Raw genomic sequence first — 20168 nt, 5'->3', positions numbered from 1 at the left:
TTATGAAAACTTCTCAATGCAACCAGGTAACACTAATGAATGACAACATAGCAGACTATGATGGGTGGTCTGGGATCTTCAATCTTTCAAAATCTTAACAGGTTGGTGCAACTGAATGGTAAGGCTATTTATAGTTAATGAATTTGTAATGATTAAACTTTTAACTGCTCCTAACAACTATATACTAAATTTTTAACACCTCTATATCACATCTGTCAATTCTTTCATAAGATTCTTCTATATCCATGTATGCAACACTCAGTTTTACCCTTGACTTTCAACTTATCATATAACTGTCTCATAAAAAACACTTTATCCTCACAGCCTCTTCTTTGTCATAACCCACACTGTTCTTCCTTTATTAATCCTTGTCATCTGCATTACTTTCTCAATCGAAATCCTTGCAGTCCCTTACATTATTTTTATATTTGTACAAAGGAACAATTATTCCTCGTGACCATTTCTTTGGAACCTTCCCCTCATCCAGGTATACCTCACAAACCACGGTCACTCAGTCATAATAGCACCCATACTTCAGAATCAAACATTCCGAGTGTCTCCAGGTTGTACAGAATAATTCAGGAAGAGGCAGCTCAAACATCATGGGTCTTGATTTTGATTTGTGATATGTCCTCTGATGAAACATTCAAATACGCTCTTGAATTAACTGCCATAGCCAGTATGAAACAGTTCTTATAAACAAAAAATTCTGGTTACTCATGTGAAGGAACAAACAGGAAAGAGAATGCTGGAAATATCGAGTCCACTGGAGGTAAATACTGAAAGCCCTCACTAAGAGGAAAAGGCTACCACCAGCAAAAGAGAACAAGGAGGAATTGCAAAAATGTCCAATCACGAGCCACTTTTACTAAATTACAGCATTTTGGCCACAACTCTAGGGCAAACAAAAGACCCACTGAAGACCAATTGCTGAAATGAGAGACTGAACCTTATGGGCACTTATTTGTGGGTTATATCCAGTCAAGAAACATCCACCAAGAACTCATAAGGTGGCCTAGTGAGCCTATGCAGTGCCAAAGCCAAATTCCAATTTGGAAGTTTAATCATAATCCATAGAATAGACAGGACAATATCAGAGAACAGATCACATGAATTATGAAATTATTGAAATATATATATATATATATATATATATATATAGTATATATATATATATATATATATATATATATATATATATATGTATATATATATATATATAATATATATATATATATACTATATATATATATATATATATATATATATATATATATATTGTACGTATAGCCTTGTGAGACTAGATACGTAAACGGAAGTAATTTAGGGATTTCAAGAGGGAATTGGCTTGACTTACGTAAACTGATAGTTATGATTTTTCTTTCTTTAGAGGGAAGGTCGCCAGAAAACTCAGCTCGTTACTTTAAACCTATTTATTTACAAAAAGGCCCGTGCTGGCCTGGAGAAAAGTTAAATGATATTGGCCCCCACGTTGGGGCTTATAGTCTCATTCAATTCAAGCTGATTTTCATTCAGTGGGTTAATGCACAATTGCGGACAGAGAGACGGCACGTGACTCATGGAATCTGGAAAAGAATCCCAGTTAAACGACATGAAAGAAAAAATGACTTCTTGCTTGATTAATTAATTCTCTAATCTTGGGGAAGGTAAACTCGAATGGTTCACTGAGGTATGCACGAAAACTAGGTCTTGAACAAGTCACAAAGGGGAGCACGTGGCCCGATGAGGACAAAGGGCTTCTGATGTAGAAGGGGTAAAATAAGAATTGGAAATGAATTTAGCAAGAGTCGTATGGTAGTAAAAGGTGCTGGGTTGAAGTTTACACTTTCAGACGTACCTTTATGCAATATTCTGGGTATCCTTGTAGAAGAATGCGGTCGACCTCTGTTCAGTCTGGGGTCCGGGTCCACCAGTGCGTCGTGGGTAGGCCTAATTCTGGGAGGCTGGCAATTTGACCTCTGTCCGAGATAACGTCTCGCGGCCGACTGAGAGCGATACTGCTTGCTTTCGAATCACGGGGCTTCAAAAACCGCTCGAGCATTGCCTGAAAGGTGGTAAACACAAAACGCCAGCAAATGGGAAGAAAATAGGTCTTATTGTAGAAGTCCCTAAAATCCATCTCGAAGCCTAGCTACTCTTGTGACCTGCCTCTCTTACCCTAAGCTTCCGTCAGACCGGAAATATCATTCTACGACATCCCCACTCTCCCACAACAGTAGCTTCAGGAGACGGCATGGCTGCTACTTTTATAATTAAATATAACTAAAACACTGCTGGGAAGGCGAGGCGTTCTATAGACGTAGCAGCTCCCCTGTTAAGAAGGCATTCACTCCCTTTCGGGCGTGAAGGTCTTGGCTTAAATAAGTTGATCGCCTCGACAACCCAGTTCTCCTACTCTAACTTGAAGTTTTTTGAGCAGCGATACGGCTGACTACAATGGCCTACCTAACTTATAGGCAAAGATGCTAAGTGTACTAACTTAATGTAGGATGTAATCTAGCCTAAGTAATAACTACGGGTTGTCTGTGACGACAGTCTACTCTACCCCTAGATAAGGTTACTTGAAAATTCTACTTGCTACTAACCTAATGCCCTGGTACTAAATCATTAGCCTAACCTACTCAATACAGTTAAATGAAGACGCAATCATTCCAGAGTGTGGTACGCACAGCAGTAGCTTCAGCGACGGAACTGTTAAATACATAATGAGAGGTAATGATGCGTGGGGATGATGAGTGGTTAATTTACCAGGAGGGAAATGCAATGAGGTAATTATATTTAAGTGAGGGTTAGTATTACAATGGCTAGGGGTTAGAGGGTTAGTGCTACTGGCAGAGATCAGGCTGGCTACCTCCTCTGGGTAGGTGCCAGGATCATTCTGCAAATGAATGCGACACTGTACCTCGGGCACAGGTGTCAAGGAGAGCATGTGGCTCTTTTGTGTTAGTTTGTTAATGACGTCCCTTCTTCTTCTTATTCCTCCAGGACCTGGCTATACCAGTCCTTGGAGTAGACGGAGGCACCGACTCTGGGGAAAGGCCAGAAACGCCGGCAGGAGCAGAGGCAGTGGTAGCCTGAGGGATTGCAGGAGAACACCCTACTTACTTCGGTCTCTGCAGCAACCGTCGTAGAGGTGGAACCTACTGCAGGGGAGGCCCTCACTCCGGCTGCTGCGGCAACCGTCGTGAGGGGAAAACTCCAGGCTGACTCCTGGTCGGGCAGTTCCTGGTTTTCCAGAGGAGGTACAAAGGTAAGGTCTGCCGGAGGTTCATCCTCGGGCGACAGAGGTAAGGATGAAGAAGAAGGAACTAGTGATTGGCCATGGGCTGTGGTAAGCTCCATGCCTGTTGGAGGATCTCCTGTAGGAGGATCCTTGGTTAGGTTAGGCGCCGGCACTAGCTCGGGGCCAGGCGCAGAAGTCAAGTTCGGTGGTGGCTCTACGTCCAGGCTGGACGGAGCTTGGTACTGCTCAGTGCTGCCAAGTGGGCACTGGCAGAGAGTGAGGTCGACTGGACCATGTGGCGGGTACCGGAGGTGCAATACCTCTCAGCGTGCCCTTGGAAATGGGAGACAGAGGCTCCTGTCTCTGGTTGAAGGCTAGGCCTTGTGGAACATGGACAGTGTCCGCTGCTGATAGTCGGCTAGGGCACCTAGGCCAATTAGTAGAGTGCCCTATTACGTTCCAGGTTTTGCAACGGAACCGCGAATGGTCAATCTCCCTCCTTGGTAACGGGGGAGACTGTTGGTGGACATACTTCCTAGAGGAAGTAGAATTTCGATGACTCCTTGCCTTGGAGTGATTTGTTGTGGGGTTAGGACCCCTAGGCTTTTTGGAATGCGAGGGAGACTTCATGTCTTGCCCTAGGAGGAGGTCGTAACCTCCTGGAATGTAGCTTGCAACTGCAAGGGTACAAACTTTGAGAAGTGAGGTCTAGTGACCCTCAATTGGACGGTCGGAAGGATCAGTTTAATGTGATTGATACCTTCAATGGTGATCAATCGACGTCTATCAACATTAGCCCCTCGGGGAATTCTGTCTTCCCGTATCAGGGAGATTTGAGCGCCAGAGTCGTCGTAGGCTCTGACGTGGCTTGGCTGATAATGGCTTTGGAGGGGTGCGACGGTTTATAGGGCCCTTAGCTGGGGGTCCTAGAGAAGAAGGATTGGTGACGGCCATTGCGATGGCCGGAATATTGTGGTTCGCGCACCTCCGTAATTTGCAGACATGTGACCCTTGCGGCCACAGTCTCGGCAGAACTTGTTCCAGAACCTCTCCGTGGCACTGGATGATAAGGCCGAGATGGCCCCACAGGTTGCGAATCTGCGGAGTCACCAAGGCTGGCAGTGTGCTCTGGCACAGGTGAAGAGTCCTCTCTGGCAGTGATGTGACGTGGGGAGGTTAAGGGAACCTCCGTTGAAATCATCCTCGGAAGCAAGTCCGGGGTTAAACTGGTGGGCTTACCTCTTCCAAAGGGGAGGAGGTAGGCGGTAAAGTGTAAGAGGCTGAGATGGTGCGGAAGAAACTTCGGCTCTGACACTGGGTCAGGGCCAGGTTCGCAAATAGACAGGATGTCGGGGACATCGGAGGCACTAGCCTCTGAACCTAAAATTGAGGTGTGGTTATCTGGCATGCTGCAGGTGTCCGGTGCATCTGGTAATGGGAGCTGCGTCCAGGGGAGATACGGCTTTAGTAGATCTCGGCCCAATATTACCTGATAAACATCATGGAATTGGTCAACTACGGCCAGGCGGCACAATGTGGTTTCCTTGGTCACCTGTCCAGAAAGGGCATTTTTACATTCAGAAGGACCGAAGGAACAGAATAGAGGTTACCGTCAATCCATCAAACTGAATTTCTTCGTTCGTCGGATTTTGGCACCCCTAGGCAATGCCTTTCTGGAAATAAGGGAGACCTGGGCTTCGGTGTCGGCCATGACTTGTACCACTGATAGGCCGTAGGAGACTGTTCATCAGGCAGGGCTACATGGTAGCCTTGGAGAAGTTCACCCTGGAAGCTCTCCTCCCAAGGTAGAGACCGACTTGGGCACTGGTCGGAATCCACAGCATGCCCACGCACACAACAAGTGGTGCAGAACCTCCGCAACCACCTCTTACCGGGAGTCCAGCTCATGGTCTGGGGCTTGGAACTAGCAGAGAGATTGCGTCATCTAGGAGAGCTAGCTCATGCTTTCTCTCTTCTTCTCTTTCTTTTCTCTCTGCTTCTCCGGCTTTATCTCCTCTGCTTCTCTTTTTCCCTTTCTTGCAGGCTCGCAGCAGCCTGTGCTGCGCCTTTATCCACTGGTCAAGTGCTGGTCCAGTGTAACGGCCTCCTTGCCCAGAGTTATGAGGCTCCGAGCTTCTCTAGTTCTCTGGCAAAGAAGTCGCGGGAAGCAGGGGAAGACATTTCCCTTAGGCTACAGTAGAGGCTCGGAAGAAAATGAAAATAATGGCCAGGAAAGGGTACTGAATGGAATAGGAGTGCCTACTGTGGAAAGTGGCACTCACTTGGAAATGGGTTCTGCAATGTGGTAATGAAAAGTGAAAAGACTGGGTGCTCGGTGGCACTTTGTGAATGGCACCTTCTGCTGAGGTGAAAAAATCGAATAGAAGTGTGCTGTGTACGTCACACTTACGGGCGTTCCCAACTTGGGAGACGTTGGAATGGGCTACTGTAGGTCCAATACAGGTGCACGGCACTTATGAGGAGGCGTTCCTTGGTTCAGTGATCCAAAATGGCGGATACTTTAATGAATTGGACGTTCCGTAAGGGACGGACACGCAGGTATAGGGCTACCTGTACGTCTGTACAGGTGCGCGGCACTTATGAGGAGGCGTTCCTTGGGCAGCACTAGTAGTGCTGGTATTGCGGCACTTCGGGAGGCGTTCCCTTGATTGGTCCGAAGGATCACTGACCCTTGTACACGGATATAAGAATTGGGCGTTCCGTAAGGACGGACACGCAGGTTTGTCAGCATTAGGGCTGGTATTGCGGCGCTTCGGGAGGCGTTCCCTTTGTTGAGTGTTCCGAAGGATCATGACCCTTGTACACGGACACACTAATTACTGGGCGTTCCGTAAGGACGGACACGCAGGTTTAATGGCTACCTGTAACGGCCTGTACAGGTGCAATGGCATTTATGGAGGCGTTCCTTGGAGCACTGGTATCGTGCTGGTGTGTCCCGGACACTACACGCAGTATACTCAAGTATACCGAAGTGAAATGGCACTCTGTTCGGGGCAGAGTGTAATGGTGAGGAGAGAAAGTAAAAGGTGGGAGTACTTCAGCGGCCAGTCGTCGGTGAACAGTGTCAAGAATTAGTGGCACTGTAAAATGATAAGACCTGACGTGCACTGGTGGTGGCCAGTCCTAAACTGGTAACGACTTCCCTGTCTGGAAGTAATGAATTGGCGTGGCACACTGTGCGAATTGTGCTTGCGGTGGTATACGCAAGTCTTTCGTGATAAAGAAAATGAAAAGACCACTCGGGCAACGACAGGTAATGGAAATTTTAGAAATGCTCAGTCACTCGCTGAAGTACTCGATAAATGAAACAAATAAATGTTTGCAAACTGCACTGGACACATGCGCGTACGTATCACGCTGTGTAAATGAAAGACACAAGAGACTAAAATAAGGTTAATTCGGCATAGCTATAATTAATGGTAAGATGTAGTACTCTTGGCTTCGTGAATACTGTGTTCTGGTTTCTCTCTCTCTCTCTCTCTCTCTCTCTCTCTCTCTCTCTCTCTCTCTCTCTCTCTCTCTCTCTCTCTCGGAGAGGGTGAAAAATGATATAGTGAATGAACTCCTATATTTGAATTGAACTACTAATGTTCGTTTAATATGACGCAACTTGCGTTAAATGATTTACTTACGTTAACGTTAATGAAAGAATTGCTTTTGGATAACGTTTTATGAAAATGATAACGCGCTCGTGGTGAACGATTTTTACGTTAATGTTAGCGGCTTGCGCTTATGAAATGATTTGCGTTTCGATATGAATTTTACAAAGACGCGTTTTACGTTAACAATTCTTGTGATTTGCTCTACTTGAGATTTACGTTAAACTTACGTAAGGACAAGTGAAAAATTGCGGTAAGGGATTTGAAAACGATGTTAGCAAACAATTGTAAATGAGGTTACGTTAAGTGAATGAAATTTTCGCTCAGCGCGCGACCGTGAGCGATGCGAGGTGAAAACACGTGAGGCGAGAAGAGAGCGTTAGCACCACGGTGTGCTAGCAGTGATGGCGAATCAGCTGATTCTCTGTAAATGCGAAGGCAATTTACCACACAAAATACTACTTTCTTATTCAAGGCGAATTACGTTAATTTCTCTGGCAGGACGATAGATACTAGTACCGAGATCGATATTATTTACGTTAAAACTTCGAGACTTACGTTACTTTGCTTAAATTGTTTAGATAATGTTGAAAGGGATAAAACATGGCTGCCGCTGTGCAGCGAAGACGAAGGCTGGTTGAGACCGCGCAGGAGCATGAGATGAGAGCGCGAAGCTGAATTAGCTGAGAGGTAAGCGGTTACCAACACTTGGAATGAAAACTAAGTTAAAAATGGATTCCCTAACATATCACAGACAAAAGAATTGTACACTTCTTTTGCCGTAACTATTAGTAAAACACTCCTAACTAGCTAGGCTTTCTAATACAGCAATAAACCCTGGCAAAGCACTTCCTAGTTTGATCTGGTCCTTTCTGGCATCTATCTGACACGTGTTCGTGAGAGCTCCTACGAGGACAGCACAAAGTAACAGAAAATTCGCGGGCAGATTGTTTGCTCGCCGCTAAAATAAAGCTCTGGCGCGTTCGCCGTTACAATAATAAGATTTCTACCTACGCTCTTTTAAACACTTCTACAATAAAAATACTTAAACGTACCTTAAGCTAACTTAGTTATAGAATAATCATATTAATGATGGAATACCTTACCGTGAGTCAGTGTGTCTTCTTTCCCTGCAAGTGTGCTTGATTTACGTTTTGTAAAATAGTACAGTTTACGTTTTACAACGGATAACGCGATTTACAAGCTTTTTTTAAGCAAGCTAGGTTAATCCAGGCAAGATTCGCCAATTTTACGTATATAGGGCCTTGTGAGAGACTAGATACGTAAACGGAAGTAATTTAGGGATTTCAAGAGGGAATTGCTTGAACTTACCGTAAACTGATAGTTATGATTTTCCTTTTTTCTTTAGAGAAGGTCGCCAGAAACTCAGCTCGTTACTTTAAACCTATTTATTTACAAAAAGGCCCGTGCTGGCCTGGAGAAAAGTAAATGATATTGGCCCCCACGTTGGGGCTTATAGTCTCATTCAATTCAAGCTGATTTTCATTCACGTGGGTAATGCACACTTGCGGACAGAGAGACGGCACGTGACTCATGGAATCTGGAAAAGAATCCCAGATTAAACGACATGAAAGAAAAATGACTTCTTGCTTTGATTAATTAATTCTCTAATCTTGGGGAAGGTAAACTCGAATGGTTCACTGAGGTATGCACGAAAACTAGGTCTTGAACAAGTCACAAAAGGGGAGCACGTGTGGGCCCGATGAGGACAAAGGGCTTCTGATGTAGAAGGGGTAAAATAAGAATTGGAAATGAATTAGCAAGAATCGTATGGTAGTAAAAGGTGCTGGGTTGAAGTTTACACTTTCAGACGTACCTTTATGCAATATTCTGGGTATCCTTGTAGAAGAATGCGGTCCGACCTCTGTTCAGGTCTGGGGTGGCCGGGTCCACCAGTGCGTCCGTGGGTAGGCCTAATTCTGGGAGGCTGGCAATTTGACCTCTGTCCGAGATAACGTCTCGGCGGCCGACTGAGAGCGATACTGCTTGCTTTCGAATCACGGGGCTTCCAAAAACCGCCTGAGCATTGCCTGAAAGGTGGTAAACACAACGCCAGCAAATTGGGAAGGAAAATAGGTCTTATTGTAGAAGTCCCTAAAATCCATCTCGAAGCCTAGCTACTCTTGTGACCTGCCTCTCTTACCCTAAGCTTCCGTCAGACCGGAAATATCATTCCTACGACATCACCCCACTCTCCCAACAACAGTAGCTTCAGGAGACGCATGGCTGCTACTTTTATAATTAAATATAACTAAAAACACTGCTGGGAAGGCGAGGCAGTTCTATAGACGTAGCAATATATATATATATATATTGTATATTGTATATATATTACATATATAAAAATATATATATATATATATATATATATATATATATATAGTATATATATATATATATATATATATATATATATATATATATATATATATATATATATATATATATACCATATGAGTACTCACTGTTATTTAACAAACACAGGCACAACATCTCATAGTAAGAGTAAATAAAATGAACAACTTACATGACTCAAAAAAATGATGGCACATAGCAATATGTAATGGGAAACAACTGTGGTAATCTTGGAAAGCCCAGCATCATGGCAAACTTCAAATAGGTAACATGGAAGAATGATACCTTGTCTTCTGATCAGTGGAGAATGAACTCGTATGAACAAGAAGACTTCTATTCTTTAAAAATCTTCAAGTTGGTGACTGAGATCATTTGAATGGAGTAAGGCCAATTACGACTGATGCATTTGTAAGAACAAACAGCTGTTATGAGATTCTAAATTGCAATTCACTTTGAGATACTTTAAGAACTTTACAGATATACATGGCATACCTTCACATCAATACTTTGTCCCTTCTTCTTTCCACGCTTGATGGTACCCGTTAGTGTGACATATGAGTCGAGACCTTCGGGCATTTCTTCACTAAATACCACTTGGCCACCACCTCCTTCACTACTTCCGCTGGTCTGCATACCTTCACTTCCAAGTAATTTGGAAGCTGCTTTTTCATCTCCTGATTCATTGCCACCAATTGAATGAGTTGAATCTCCTGTCAAATTAAAAAAAAATTTTATTTAAAATTCCACATACGTGTAATGTGAACCACACATTTTGCTACTAAACTACCTACCAACATGATGTTTATAAATAAACTAATAAAGTAGTGTGAAAATTTCTCCCAAAAGTTCAGATAAAACATTGTTGTATTTGCCATTTCAACAAACAAAATCAGGTAATGTTCACTGCAATTTTTGTAGCAACGTCAATTGTTCAATAAAAAGACCCATTCTTCAGGATTTATCAAGAATTAGCTCTACCTTTATCCCTAAGAACATGAACATCAAGTTGCACACTACAGGAATCTATTATGTATATCACCCCAGCACTGAGATGCACAGATGTTTCCCGTAACCCCTACACCTTAACCATGGCCAATGAAAAAGAAATTTCTTGGGCATCAGTCCAACATGAATATGAGTGCTACAAGGCAGGATAGAGAGATTTTTGTGTTAGTATGAATGTGTTTGAAACATTCATACTAATAGTATTTGAAAATACTTCTCAGGAAAAAAATTGGAGGCAATTATTTCAAATAAATTCTGTCTAGTTCTTTCTGAATAATTTTGAAATAAGACAACAGGATGCAGATTGAAATACATACTATAAACTAGACTCCTAAGAAGAGTCAAGACAAAAAATTAAATATATAGTCAGCCCTGATTTACACAAATTCGAAAGAAGAAATAGGAAACAAATACTTAATACAAATAAATAAATAAATAAACGGGGCAGAACATGGGAATTGCAACTCATCAGTTTCGAATAAACTTGTTTTATTACATTTTAACACAAATTTCAGACTTTATCAATTCATACAGACAGCCACCATGAGCCATGTTTCCAGTGCAAAAAAAGGTTGCAGACACATCATTCTCATTTTAACTGATCAGCCATGGCCTGTCAAAAGATGACCTATAGGGTTACTGGGTACTGATTAGATAACGATAGTACCCTGTACATATCTAAAGACTCTTACCTGCTTTATATTCCATGGTTTTTTGACCTTGCCTCTTACAGACCTATCAATTGCTAGGGATTGGTGTTCGACTCCTTACAGCTACCAAGTACTCTCTTAGACCTTACAGGAATGCACAAACACTCTAGGGCATTCAGTCTTGTAATTCAAACATAAATTTGAATAATAAGAGTTGTGGTGAAACCAATCATTTCATTAAAATACAAAAACTTTCTCATGAAAAATAAAACAATCATGCATAAGTGGTATTTTCCCCACCTTCAACTTTTGCTGCCTAACATATGGTTCATACAGAATGTGAGGTTACTGGCTGAGACATAGCTGAAGATTCAAAGTGCACATGTGATGACCTTTCTGACAGACAAAAGAATGGTGATCCTAAGAACATTCATGTTTGTAATAAAGGCATATGTATATATTAATGGATTAATTTGAAAACAAGTTTTGTGACATAAAAACAATATTTATTAAATTGGCAGCCTAACTGTTTGTGCATCATATAAACTGCTACAAAATCTAGGAAAAATTCAAGCCAAAGGGATACAGAATGTGCTAACTATGAAAAGTAAATAAAAAAAAAAAAATCAAATCCTTGAGGAGCATAAATAAACTGGACTATAGAGTATGTAAACTAAAATTCATTTTAAAGAAGAGAAATGAAGCTGGAATAGGCCTATAACACAAACCTGTATCTAATGCATTAACATTATCTTGATCATCTCTACAAGGTTTTGTCTGTTCATTCGCTTCCTCTTGTACATTATCCACAAAGATGGCACTGTTATGACGCATACTATCTGTAAATGAAACAAAACTTTAATATTTTTTAACTAAAGTTCACTTTTTCATAAAAGCCTATTACTTTTGACAGCGCTTTTCATACATCCACATGAACATCCTACTTCAAAGGCTGTGAACCACCATGGTACAGAGGGTTTGATGGCACCCCTCAAAGAAGTTTAGATATATAGTAAGAGTAACAACCAACAACCCCTGCCGCAGGTAAACTGAGGGTAGAGAAGTGCAAGGAACTATCCTCAGTTTCTCTGCTTCTGAGGTGGAAGAATAAGAGACCTGATGCCCATTTCTGCAATCATGCAAAGAAAACAAGTATCCCCAATCTTGATATGCACATTTAACAACATATGATATCAACTCTTTCACTTATTGATAACTGATTTATACTTCATCCAAATCTAAGTTTTTTGCGTTTTGATGACTATGCAACATCAAAAAAAAAATATATGCACAAACCAGCACACATGATGAGGATAATTTTCAGCACGTGTTCCTGAGAGAGAGAGAGAGAGAGAGAGAGAGAGAGAGAGAGAGAGAGAGAGAGAGAGAGAGAGAGAGAGAGAGAGAGAGAGAGAGAGAGAGAGATGCTACCCTGTCATTCACTTTTTCATATTTTCCTTGGTATAATTATAACTTTTACCTAGCAATAAGTAGGTAATTTATTTGGATGAGCTATGGATAACACATGAAGAATTTATCACAAATAATGATTTTTAGCTGCTTTTTGGGGGGAAAGTGCAAAATTTCCAATTATCTCTTAAATTATTCATTTGACCTCTATAAACTTATTTTGGAGACTTTTTCTTAAGCCATTGTATAGAGCAATAATTCATCTACCAAATGAAATAAAAATGATATTGTTAAACTACAATAAAGTTTTGTACATACTTACCTGGCAGATATATACTTAGCTATAGTCTCCGACGTTCCGACAGAATTTCAAATCTCGCGGCACACGCGACAGGTAGGTCAGGTGGTCTACCTTACCCACCGCTGGGTGGCGGGTGTATGAACCAATCTATCTCCAGCCAGATTTTCTTCTTCCACCTGTCTCTGAGGGGAGGCTGGGTGGGCCATTAGACGTATATATCTGCCAGGTAAGTATGTACCTTTATTGTAGTTTAAAACAATATCATTTTTGTACATGAACTTCCCTGCCAGATATATACTTAGCTGATTGGCACCCTTGGTGGAGGGTAAGAGACAGCTAAAGTAATAAGGAGAGATAGGAAACAACTGATGATGTAGGATATAAATAACCTTGGTTCTTACCTGTTCAGGCAGAAGACTTCATTGATACTGTCTCTGAGTCTGCATTGCCTGGAGAGCTACAGCTAGGACGTGACCTGATGCTGAAAGACTCTCGGATCTACCACTGGAATATATGATCCCTTTGTGTGGTAGAATCCAAGTCGGATCCTGTTAAAGGGAGCTCGTCCCTAGCTTAACAGGTCCTTACCACTACTACTGCAAGGAGCCACACTCATCAGACCACCTAACCAAACTACTAAAGATTAGTATTACGACCTAAAGAGATGCCTTCATGCATCCTCTTTAAGGCAACCAATAACAACAAACACAAGACATAAGGGGAAAAAATTTATACTACTAATAAGATGAGTTCCAGCTCCTGCCCCAGCACCGAATCCGCAGATACGTACGGGCCAAGGCGAAGCATTTATCGTAAGTGATTCTCACATCAAATAAGTAGTGGTTCGCGAAAACTGACTGACTTCTCCAGAAAGTTGTCTCCATCAGGTTCTGCACGGACATATTCTTGTTGAAAGCAAGAGAAGTTGCTATGGCTCTTACTTCGCGGGCTTTCACTTTAAGAAGCCTAAGATGTTCTTCTCTGCAAGATCCGTGTGCTTCTTTGATGAGGCTTCTCAAGAAGAAGGACAATGCGTTCTTCGACAATGGACGAGTAGGGTCTTTTACTGAACACCACAGGACCTCTCGGTTGGCTTTCAGTTGCTCTTTTCTTCTAAGGTAGTATTTTACCATTCTCACTGGGCAAAGAGTTCTCTCGGGTTCTTCTCCTACCAAAAAAGAAAACCCACGAATCTCAAAGTTCTTGGGCCATGGATTTGATGGGTTTTCATTCTTCGCAAGAAACCCAGGAAGGAAAGAGCAAATGAGAGTGTCCTCCTTAAAACCCACATTACCATCAATCGCCTGAAGCTCACTCACTCTTTTGGCGGAAGCTAGAGCCATCAAAAACAGAGTCTTCCTAGTAAGGTCTCTGAATGAGGCTGAATTAGGGGGTTCAAATCTAGAGGACCCAAGGAATTGAAGGACCACATCCAAATTCCAGCTAGGTGTCTTAGGAGACTGCATTTTCGTTGTATCAAAAGACCTAATAAGGTCATGCAGGTCCTTATCTTCTGATAAGTTGAGGCCTCTGTGCCTGAAGACATTCGCCAACATGCTACAATAGCCTTTAATCGTCGAAACGACTAGCCCACATTCTTGTCTTAAGAATAAAAAGAAGTCTGCAACCTGATTCACAGAGGTACTGGAAGAGGAAACGTTATTCCTCTTGCACCATCTTCTGAAGATATCCCACTTCGACTGGTACACTCGTAAGGTGGAAGACCTCCTAGCTCTAGCGATTGCCTTAGCAGCTGATGACGAAAAGCCTTTCGCTCTGACCAGTTTCTGGACAGTCTGAAGCCAGTCAGACTCAGAGCGGGGAGGTTTTTGTGGTACCTATCGAAGTGGGGCTGTCTGAGTAGATCGCTCCTTAGAGGAAGCGATCTTGGAAAATCCACCAGCCATTCCAGCACCTCTGTGAACCAATTTTGTGCTGGCCAAAAGGGAGCTATCAATGTCATCCTCGCGGAATCTGACTCTGCGAACTTTTTTAAAGTCAACCCCAGAATCTTGAAGGGGGGAAACGCGTATACGTCGAGTTCCTTTACCAATCGAGTAGGAGAGCGTCTATCCTATTGCTCCTGGATCCGAGATGGGCGAGCAATAAAGATCCAGTCTTTTGTTCTTTGAAGTTGCAAACAGGTCTAAGTGAGGCCTGCCCCACAACTTCCAAAGGCTCTGGCAAACATCTTGGTGCAGAGTCCACTCTGTGGGAAGGACCTGATCTTTCCTGCTGAGGAGATCTGCCCTTACATTCCTTTCTCCCTGTACGAATCTGGTGAGAAGTTTGATCCCCTTTCTTCTGACTCGAACTCTTTCAGAGCAAGCCACACGGCTATTAGTTCTTTCCTGTTGATGGGCCAGGAAAACTGGTCCCCCACCCAGGTTCCTGACACCTCCCTTGGTTCCCAGAGTCGCCCCCCACCTGTTTCCGACGCATCGGGAGAACAACACCAGGTTGGGGTTCTGGGATTGAAGAGACAGTCCCTGCGAGAACTTGTTGGGATCCGCCCACCATGCTAACTCCTTCTTGATTTGATGAGAAATTGACAGGGAGACTTCAATCCTGAGGACGACGACTCCAATTCCGATGAAGAAAGAATTGGAGCGGTCTCAGGTGCAACCTTCCTAGGGAAACAAATTGCTCCAGTGAGGAGAGCGTACCCCAGCAGACTCATCCACTCCCTCACTGTGCATACTTCTTTCCCTAAGAAGGTGTTACTTTCTCGAAGCCCCGGGCTATCCTCTCCTTTGATGGAAAAAGCCCGAAACTCAGAGAGTTCATCTGGATCCCCAGTATAAACACACTCTTGAGCGGGAATCAGACTTGACTCTGCAGATTGACCAGGAGTCCTAAGGAATACGTCAAATCCAGGGTTTTCTTCAAGCCTTCAGACAAACGATCTCTGGAATTGGCCCTTATAAGCCAATCGTCGAGGTAGAGCAAAATCCTCACCCTTCTAGGTGAAGCCATTGTGCACATTTCTCATGATGGCCGTAAAACTTGGGGGGACCGTCGAGAGGCCAAACACAGGGCCTGAATTGGAAAATTCTTCCCCCCATCATGAATCTGAGAAACTTCCTCGAGGAAGGATGGATTGGTACGTGGAAGTAAGCGTCCTGTAAGTCCAAGGACACCATCCAGTCCCCTGGACGGAGTGCTGCTAACACCGAGGCAGTGGTCTCCATCGTGAACTACTTATTTTCGACGAAGAAGTTCAGGGCGCTTACGTCCAACACCGGTCTCCATCCCCCTGAGGATTTCGGAACTAGGAACAGGCGGTTGTAAAAGCCTGCCGAATGATGATCTGCCACTAGTTCGATCGCCTCCTTTTCCAGCATCTGATCTACTGCTAGTTGGAGGGCCTGATTCATGATGGGGTCCCTGTATCTGGCCGTCAACTCCCTCGGGGTAGTCGTCAAGGGAGGCCTCGAAGAGAACGGGATGAGTTAGCCCTTCCTCAATATTGACAGGGTCCAGGCATCTGCGCCTTTCTGGGCCCAGACTTCTGTAAACTGTAAAAGCCTGGTGCCTACAGTTGTCTGAAGGACTTGAGTCTTACTTGGGAGGTTTGACTGACTTCGCAAAAGTCCTCCCTCTTCTATTTGGTTTACGACCTCTGAACGAAGAGGATCTAGAGGTAGAAGCCCCTCGAAAGGGTTCCTGAGAGGTCGGCTTCGCTTTCTTCGTCTTAGTCTGGAAGGAAGGACGAGGCTTCCTTGCAGACTGTGCTAGAAGGTCCTGCGTAGCTTTGGCAGAGAGAGCCTTCGATATGTCTTGAACAAGGTGTATAGGAAACAGCTGCGCAGAGAGAGGAGCAAAAAGTAAAGACGATCTCTGTGCATGTGAGACAGACTTAGTTAAAAAGGAGCAAAATACCGATCTTTTTTTCAAGACCCCTGCCCCAAACAGTGAAGCTATTTCGCTGGCTCCATCCCTCACCGATTTATCCATACAGGATAAAACACAATTCAAATCCTCCGGAGAAAACGGGTCTGGTCCTTGAGTTTTCTTGGCTAGGACTCCGAGGGACCAATCGAGAAAGTTGAAAACTTCCAAGACTAAAAATGCCCTTTAGAATGTGATCCATCTCATTCATGGCCCACATAGTTTTGGCCGAATTCAAAGCTGATCTTCTAGTGGCGTCTACTACTAGTGCCGAAAAATCTGCGTCAGCTGAAGACGAAGGCCCACAGTCCAACAAGGGTCTCCTCCTGTCTCATACCAAAAATCCGGTCCGTCCGGAAAAGCTTCGACGGAGGGAAGGACAAACCTAGTTTTCCCCGCTTCTTCTTTAGTTCGCATCCATGAACCGAAACTCTTGAGCGCTTTTTTCATAGAAAGAGGTTTGTTCATTCTCACACACGAAGATCCTTTCGTTGCCTTCGCCGTGGAGAACAACGAGTGTGGAGAAGGAGGAGCAGTAGGGCTCAAAGACTCTCCGAACTCCTGAAGGAGAAGCTCTGTGAGCTTCTTGTACGAAGAAACTGCTGCCGATGTATTTGTTTCTTCCTCAGAGGCTTCCTGGTCTTCTTGAAGAGGAGAACGAGGATGAGGAGAACGAGGATGAGGAGAATAAGGATGGGGATCCTTATGAGAATCCTTAGATGATTTCCTAGCTGGGGTACAGTGCGATGTAGGAGATAAACGTCTTGAATGAGGAGAAGAGTCCAAAGGAGAGCGGCGTACAGGAGAACGACGAGTCGTAATAGAAGGACGCTTGTCCGAAAATTCTTGTCTCATCATGCATTCCTTCCTAAACGAAGACAAACTCTTAACAGCAAAAGAGGAAGGACTCCCTTCCCTAGAAAGACCACGTCTATCCCTAGGGAGCTTACGAGAGGGAGAGCGCCTACTAATATCCTGGCGCCGATCGTGAGGAGAGCGGCTACTAGGCGCCGAGCGCCTATCAGTCACAGGGCGCTTAGGGGAATCCTGGCGCCTACCAAGCGGAGAAACGTTGCTAAGAGTAGAGCGCCTATCAGGAGCAGGGCGCTTGAGAGGCTCTTGATGCCTACGAAGCGGAGAGCGGCTGCTATGCTCAGAGCGCTTAAATGGAACAGGGCGTTCAACGAGATCTTGGTCCTTACCAAGGGGAGAACGTCTGTAAGGCTCCGAGCGCCTAACAGAGGCAGGGCGCTTGAGGCGTTCTTGACTTCTAGCAAGAGGGGACCGATCAGGAGTAGGGAGCCTCGAGAACGAAGAGCGCCTACTAGGAGAACGAAGCAAACGAGGTTCAAGGCGCCTTTCTCCAGGAGAACAGCTACTAAAAGAAGGACGCCTACCAGGCGCAGGACTCCTACTAGACTCTTGATGTCTTACAGGCGAGGAGCGAACTCCATGTGATGAGCGCCTACAAGTCACGGGTTCCGAAGTCCGATAACAGTAGTCGGAAGGAGAGGCGCGCCTACTTTCAGAAGGGCATTCCCTAGGTTCTCTGAGAAGGCAAGGAGAAGAACGACGAGACAGAGACGACGAAATGACAATTTGTCGAAAATTGCATTTTTCCTAACTATACAAACCTGAGGTCCTTTAACAATAGGAAGTAGCTAGCGGCAGCTGGAACGGTCGTAAGCTTCGAACAAGGGGAGAACGGTAGTTAACTGCTTGTCCGACGCGCGACTGGGAGGTAAACAAATCACTTTTGCTTTTGGCCCATGCAAAATACGCAGAGTGAGGGGTGGCATGAGGAGGGACTATATGTAAAGGACCTCAGGTTTGAATAGTTAGGAAAAATGCAATTTTCGACAAATTGTCATTTGTTCCGATACGTAATACAAACCATCGGTCCTTTAACAATAGGAAGACTCACTTCTTGGTGGGAGGAATCTGAGTCTTTGATGAACAGACTGGTGTTCGTCCATCCCTGGAATGTCTCCCTGGTCGTAAGAGCGAGGGAGGGATCCAAGCCTCTGTCCGATTGATGGGGTGTGCACCGCAGGATCAATGGTCAGACCTCTGGGGCCGAGTACTAAGAGAGAGGCAAGCGTATCTCTTCGTACCAGCAAGCAAGAACTTGTTCCTGTTTGCAAGAGGCAACATAAAGTATGGGTTTGTCTCAAGCTGGCATCCACTTCCTCCCCCTTGTTGGAGGAAGTGGTATATTTACTCCTATCCCTAGTGAAAGGAATAGGATGGGGCTTGTTGAGTAAGTCACTTGCATCTTGTCCTTATCCAGCAGGGTGACGACCGTTTGTCCCTCTAACCACAGGTAGAGGGGAAGAAAAAGATGGGAAGAGGAGCCAGTCACACTCTCATTCACTCATCCATTCTTACGGTCACACCAGGACTCGATGCTGTTCAGCCTGCAAGGGTCTGGGTTCGCTACACAACGTGTTGACAGCCACCACGGTCCCAAGGAAAAAGATCCAAGGACCTGTGGGCAATATCCCGAAGGTAGAAGGAAGGGCATGTGGTCTGGTTGGACCAGACCCCTGCCTTCAGTACTGCGCCACGGAGAAGTTCTTGCGGACAAGGCAGCATCTCCTTCGCATCGAAGGCGGTGAAGTCCATTAGGGAGGGGATTGTGAACGACTCGAATCAATCGTCAGGGACCGAAGGGTTCTGAGTCTTCGCTACGAAGTTCGGTACGAAATCGAGCGTCACGGATCCCCATCCCCTGGATGCTTGACTTCGCAGGAGAAGTCATGCAGTTCCTCAGAGGAAAAGAAGGAAATAGTCGCATGACCTATCCCTCTTCTCTACTTCGGTGATGTCCAGTACCCATACTGGTCTGTCCGTTTACCACGAAGTCTCTCGCATCCTCCTATCCCCCTGCAGCGAAAGTTCTCGTAGTGGATAGGACACCGACACTCCATGGTGGGTGTCGATGGTATGGGTACTGTGACAAGCTATTAAACGAAGTAATGATTGCTCTGTAACAACCGAACTAAGTCAACAGCATAGTTCGTAACTGACTCGGGTGCTCTGCAGCTGCTGACTGACTGCGTTCGGTAGGAGGCAAGTTGTCCAAGCATCCGAGTAAGTCACGTGGACCTTCGCCTTTAAAGGGTTATGCCGAGAGACCAAACAAATAATGTATTTGTTTGTCACCAATGCCGGACAGCGAGGTGATGATTCTCTTAAGGCATGTGCCCAACAGGCGAAAGTCAATTGCCTTCTAGAGACCGAGGTCCTTGAAGGCAAAAACATCTCAGGGTTGGTTTGAATCTCAGCTAAGGAGAAACAACACTATGTACCGTTGAAGACGAAGGTAGATATGAATACAACCTACGTCTTCACAGACGAATCGAGAGAAGGATTCTCAAGATTCATAACCTGTGCTTACAAATGACTGAAAACGCTAACCGCTATTTCATTGCTGTCCGGTGAGAAGTCGTAGTTGTAATGAAAGCGGGGGGCGTTCTTCAGTAATGAAAACACAGGGGAAAGCTGCCTGAAGAACTGCTTCTCATGGGCTGAACATTTGGAAGTAGAGCTGTCAGGTCGGAGAGTAGGCTATGTCTTCTGACACATCTTGTAATTCGGGTTGAACAATGAACAATTGTACACCTACGAATACGAGATATTTTGAAGACAAACTCAGATGTCTGCAAAAT

The 20168-nt window shown here is 44.4% G+C and overlaps 1 protein-coding gene across 1 annotated transcript in view; it reads right to left on the bottom strand.

Annotated features, from left to right (window-relative positions):
• LOC135196447 (transmembrane protein 169-like) overlaps positions 1-20168 on the bottom strand; it is a 50768-nt gene that overhangs the window by 14775 nt on the left and 15825 nt on the right. Inside the window, exons 3-4 of the mRNA XM_064223285.1 lie at positions 11624-11734; positions 9733-9950 (exon numbers count right to left, since the gene is read on the bottom strand). Of these exons, the coding sequence (XP_064079355.1) occupies positions 9733-9950; positions 11624-11734 (329 nt within the window). The remainder of the gene's footprint in view (positions 1-9732; positions 9951-11623; positions 11735-20168) is intronic.

This window comes from Macrobrachium nipponense, chromosome 17, assembly GCF_015104395.2.
Source record: "Macrobrachium nipponense isolate FS-2020 chromosome 17, ASM1510439v2, whole genome shotgun sequence".
NCBI classification, from domain to species: Eukaryota; Metazoa; Arthropoda; class Malacostraca; order Decapoda; family Palaemonidae; genus Macrobrachium; species Macrobrachium nipponense.
Note: the sequence above shows the minus strand (reverse complement) of the source record. Positions and strands in the feature narration are given on the sequence as shown.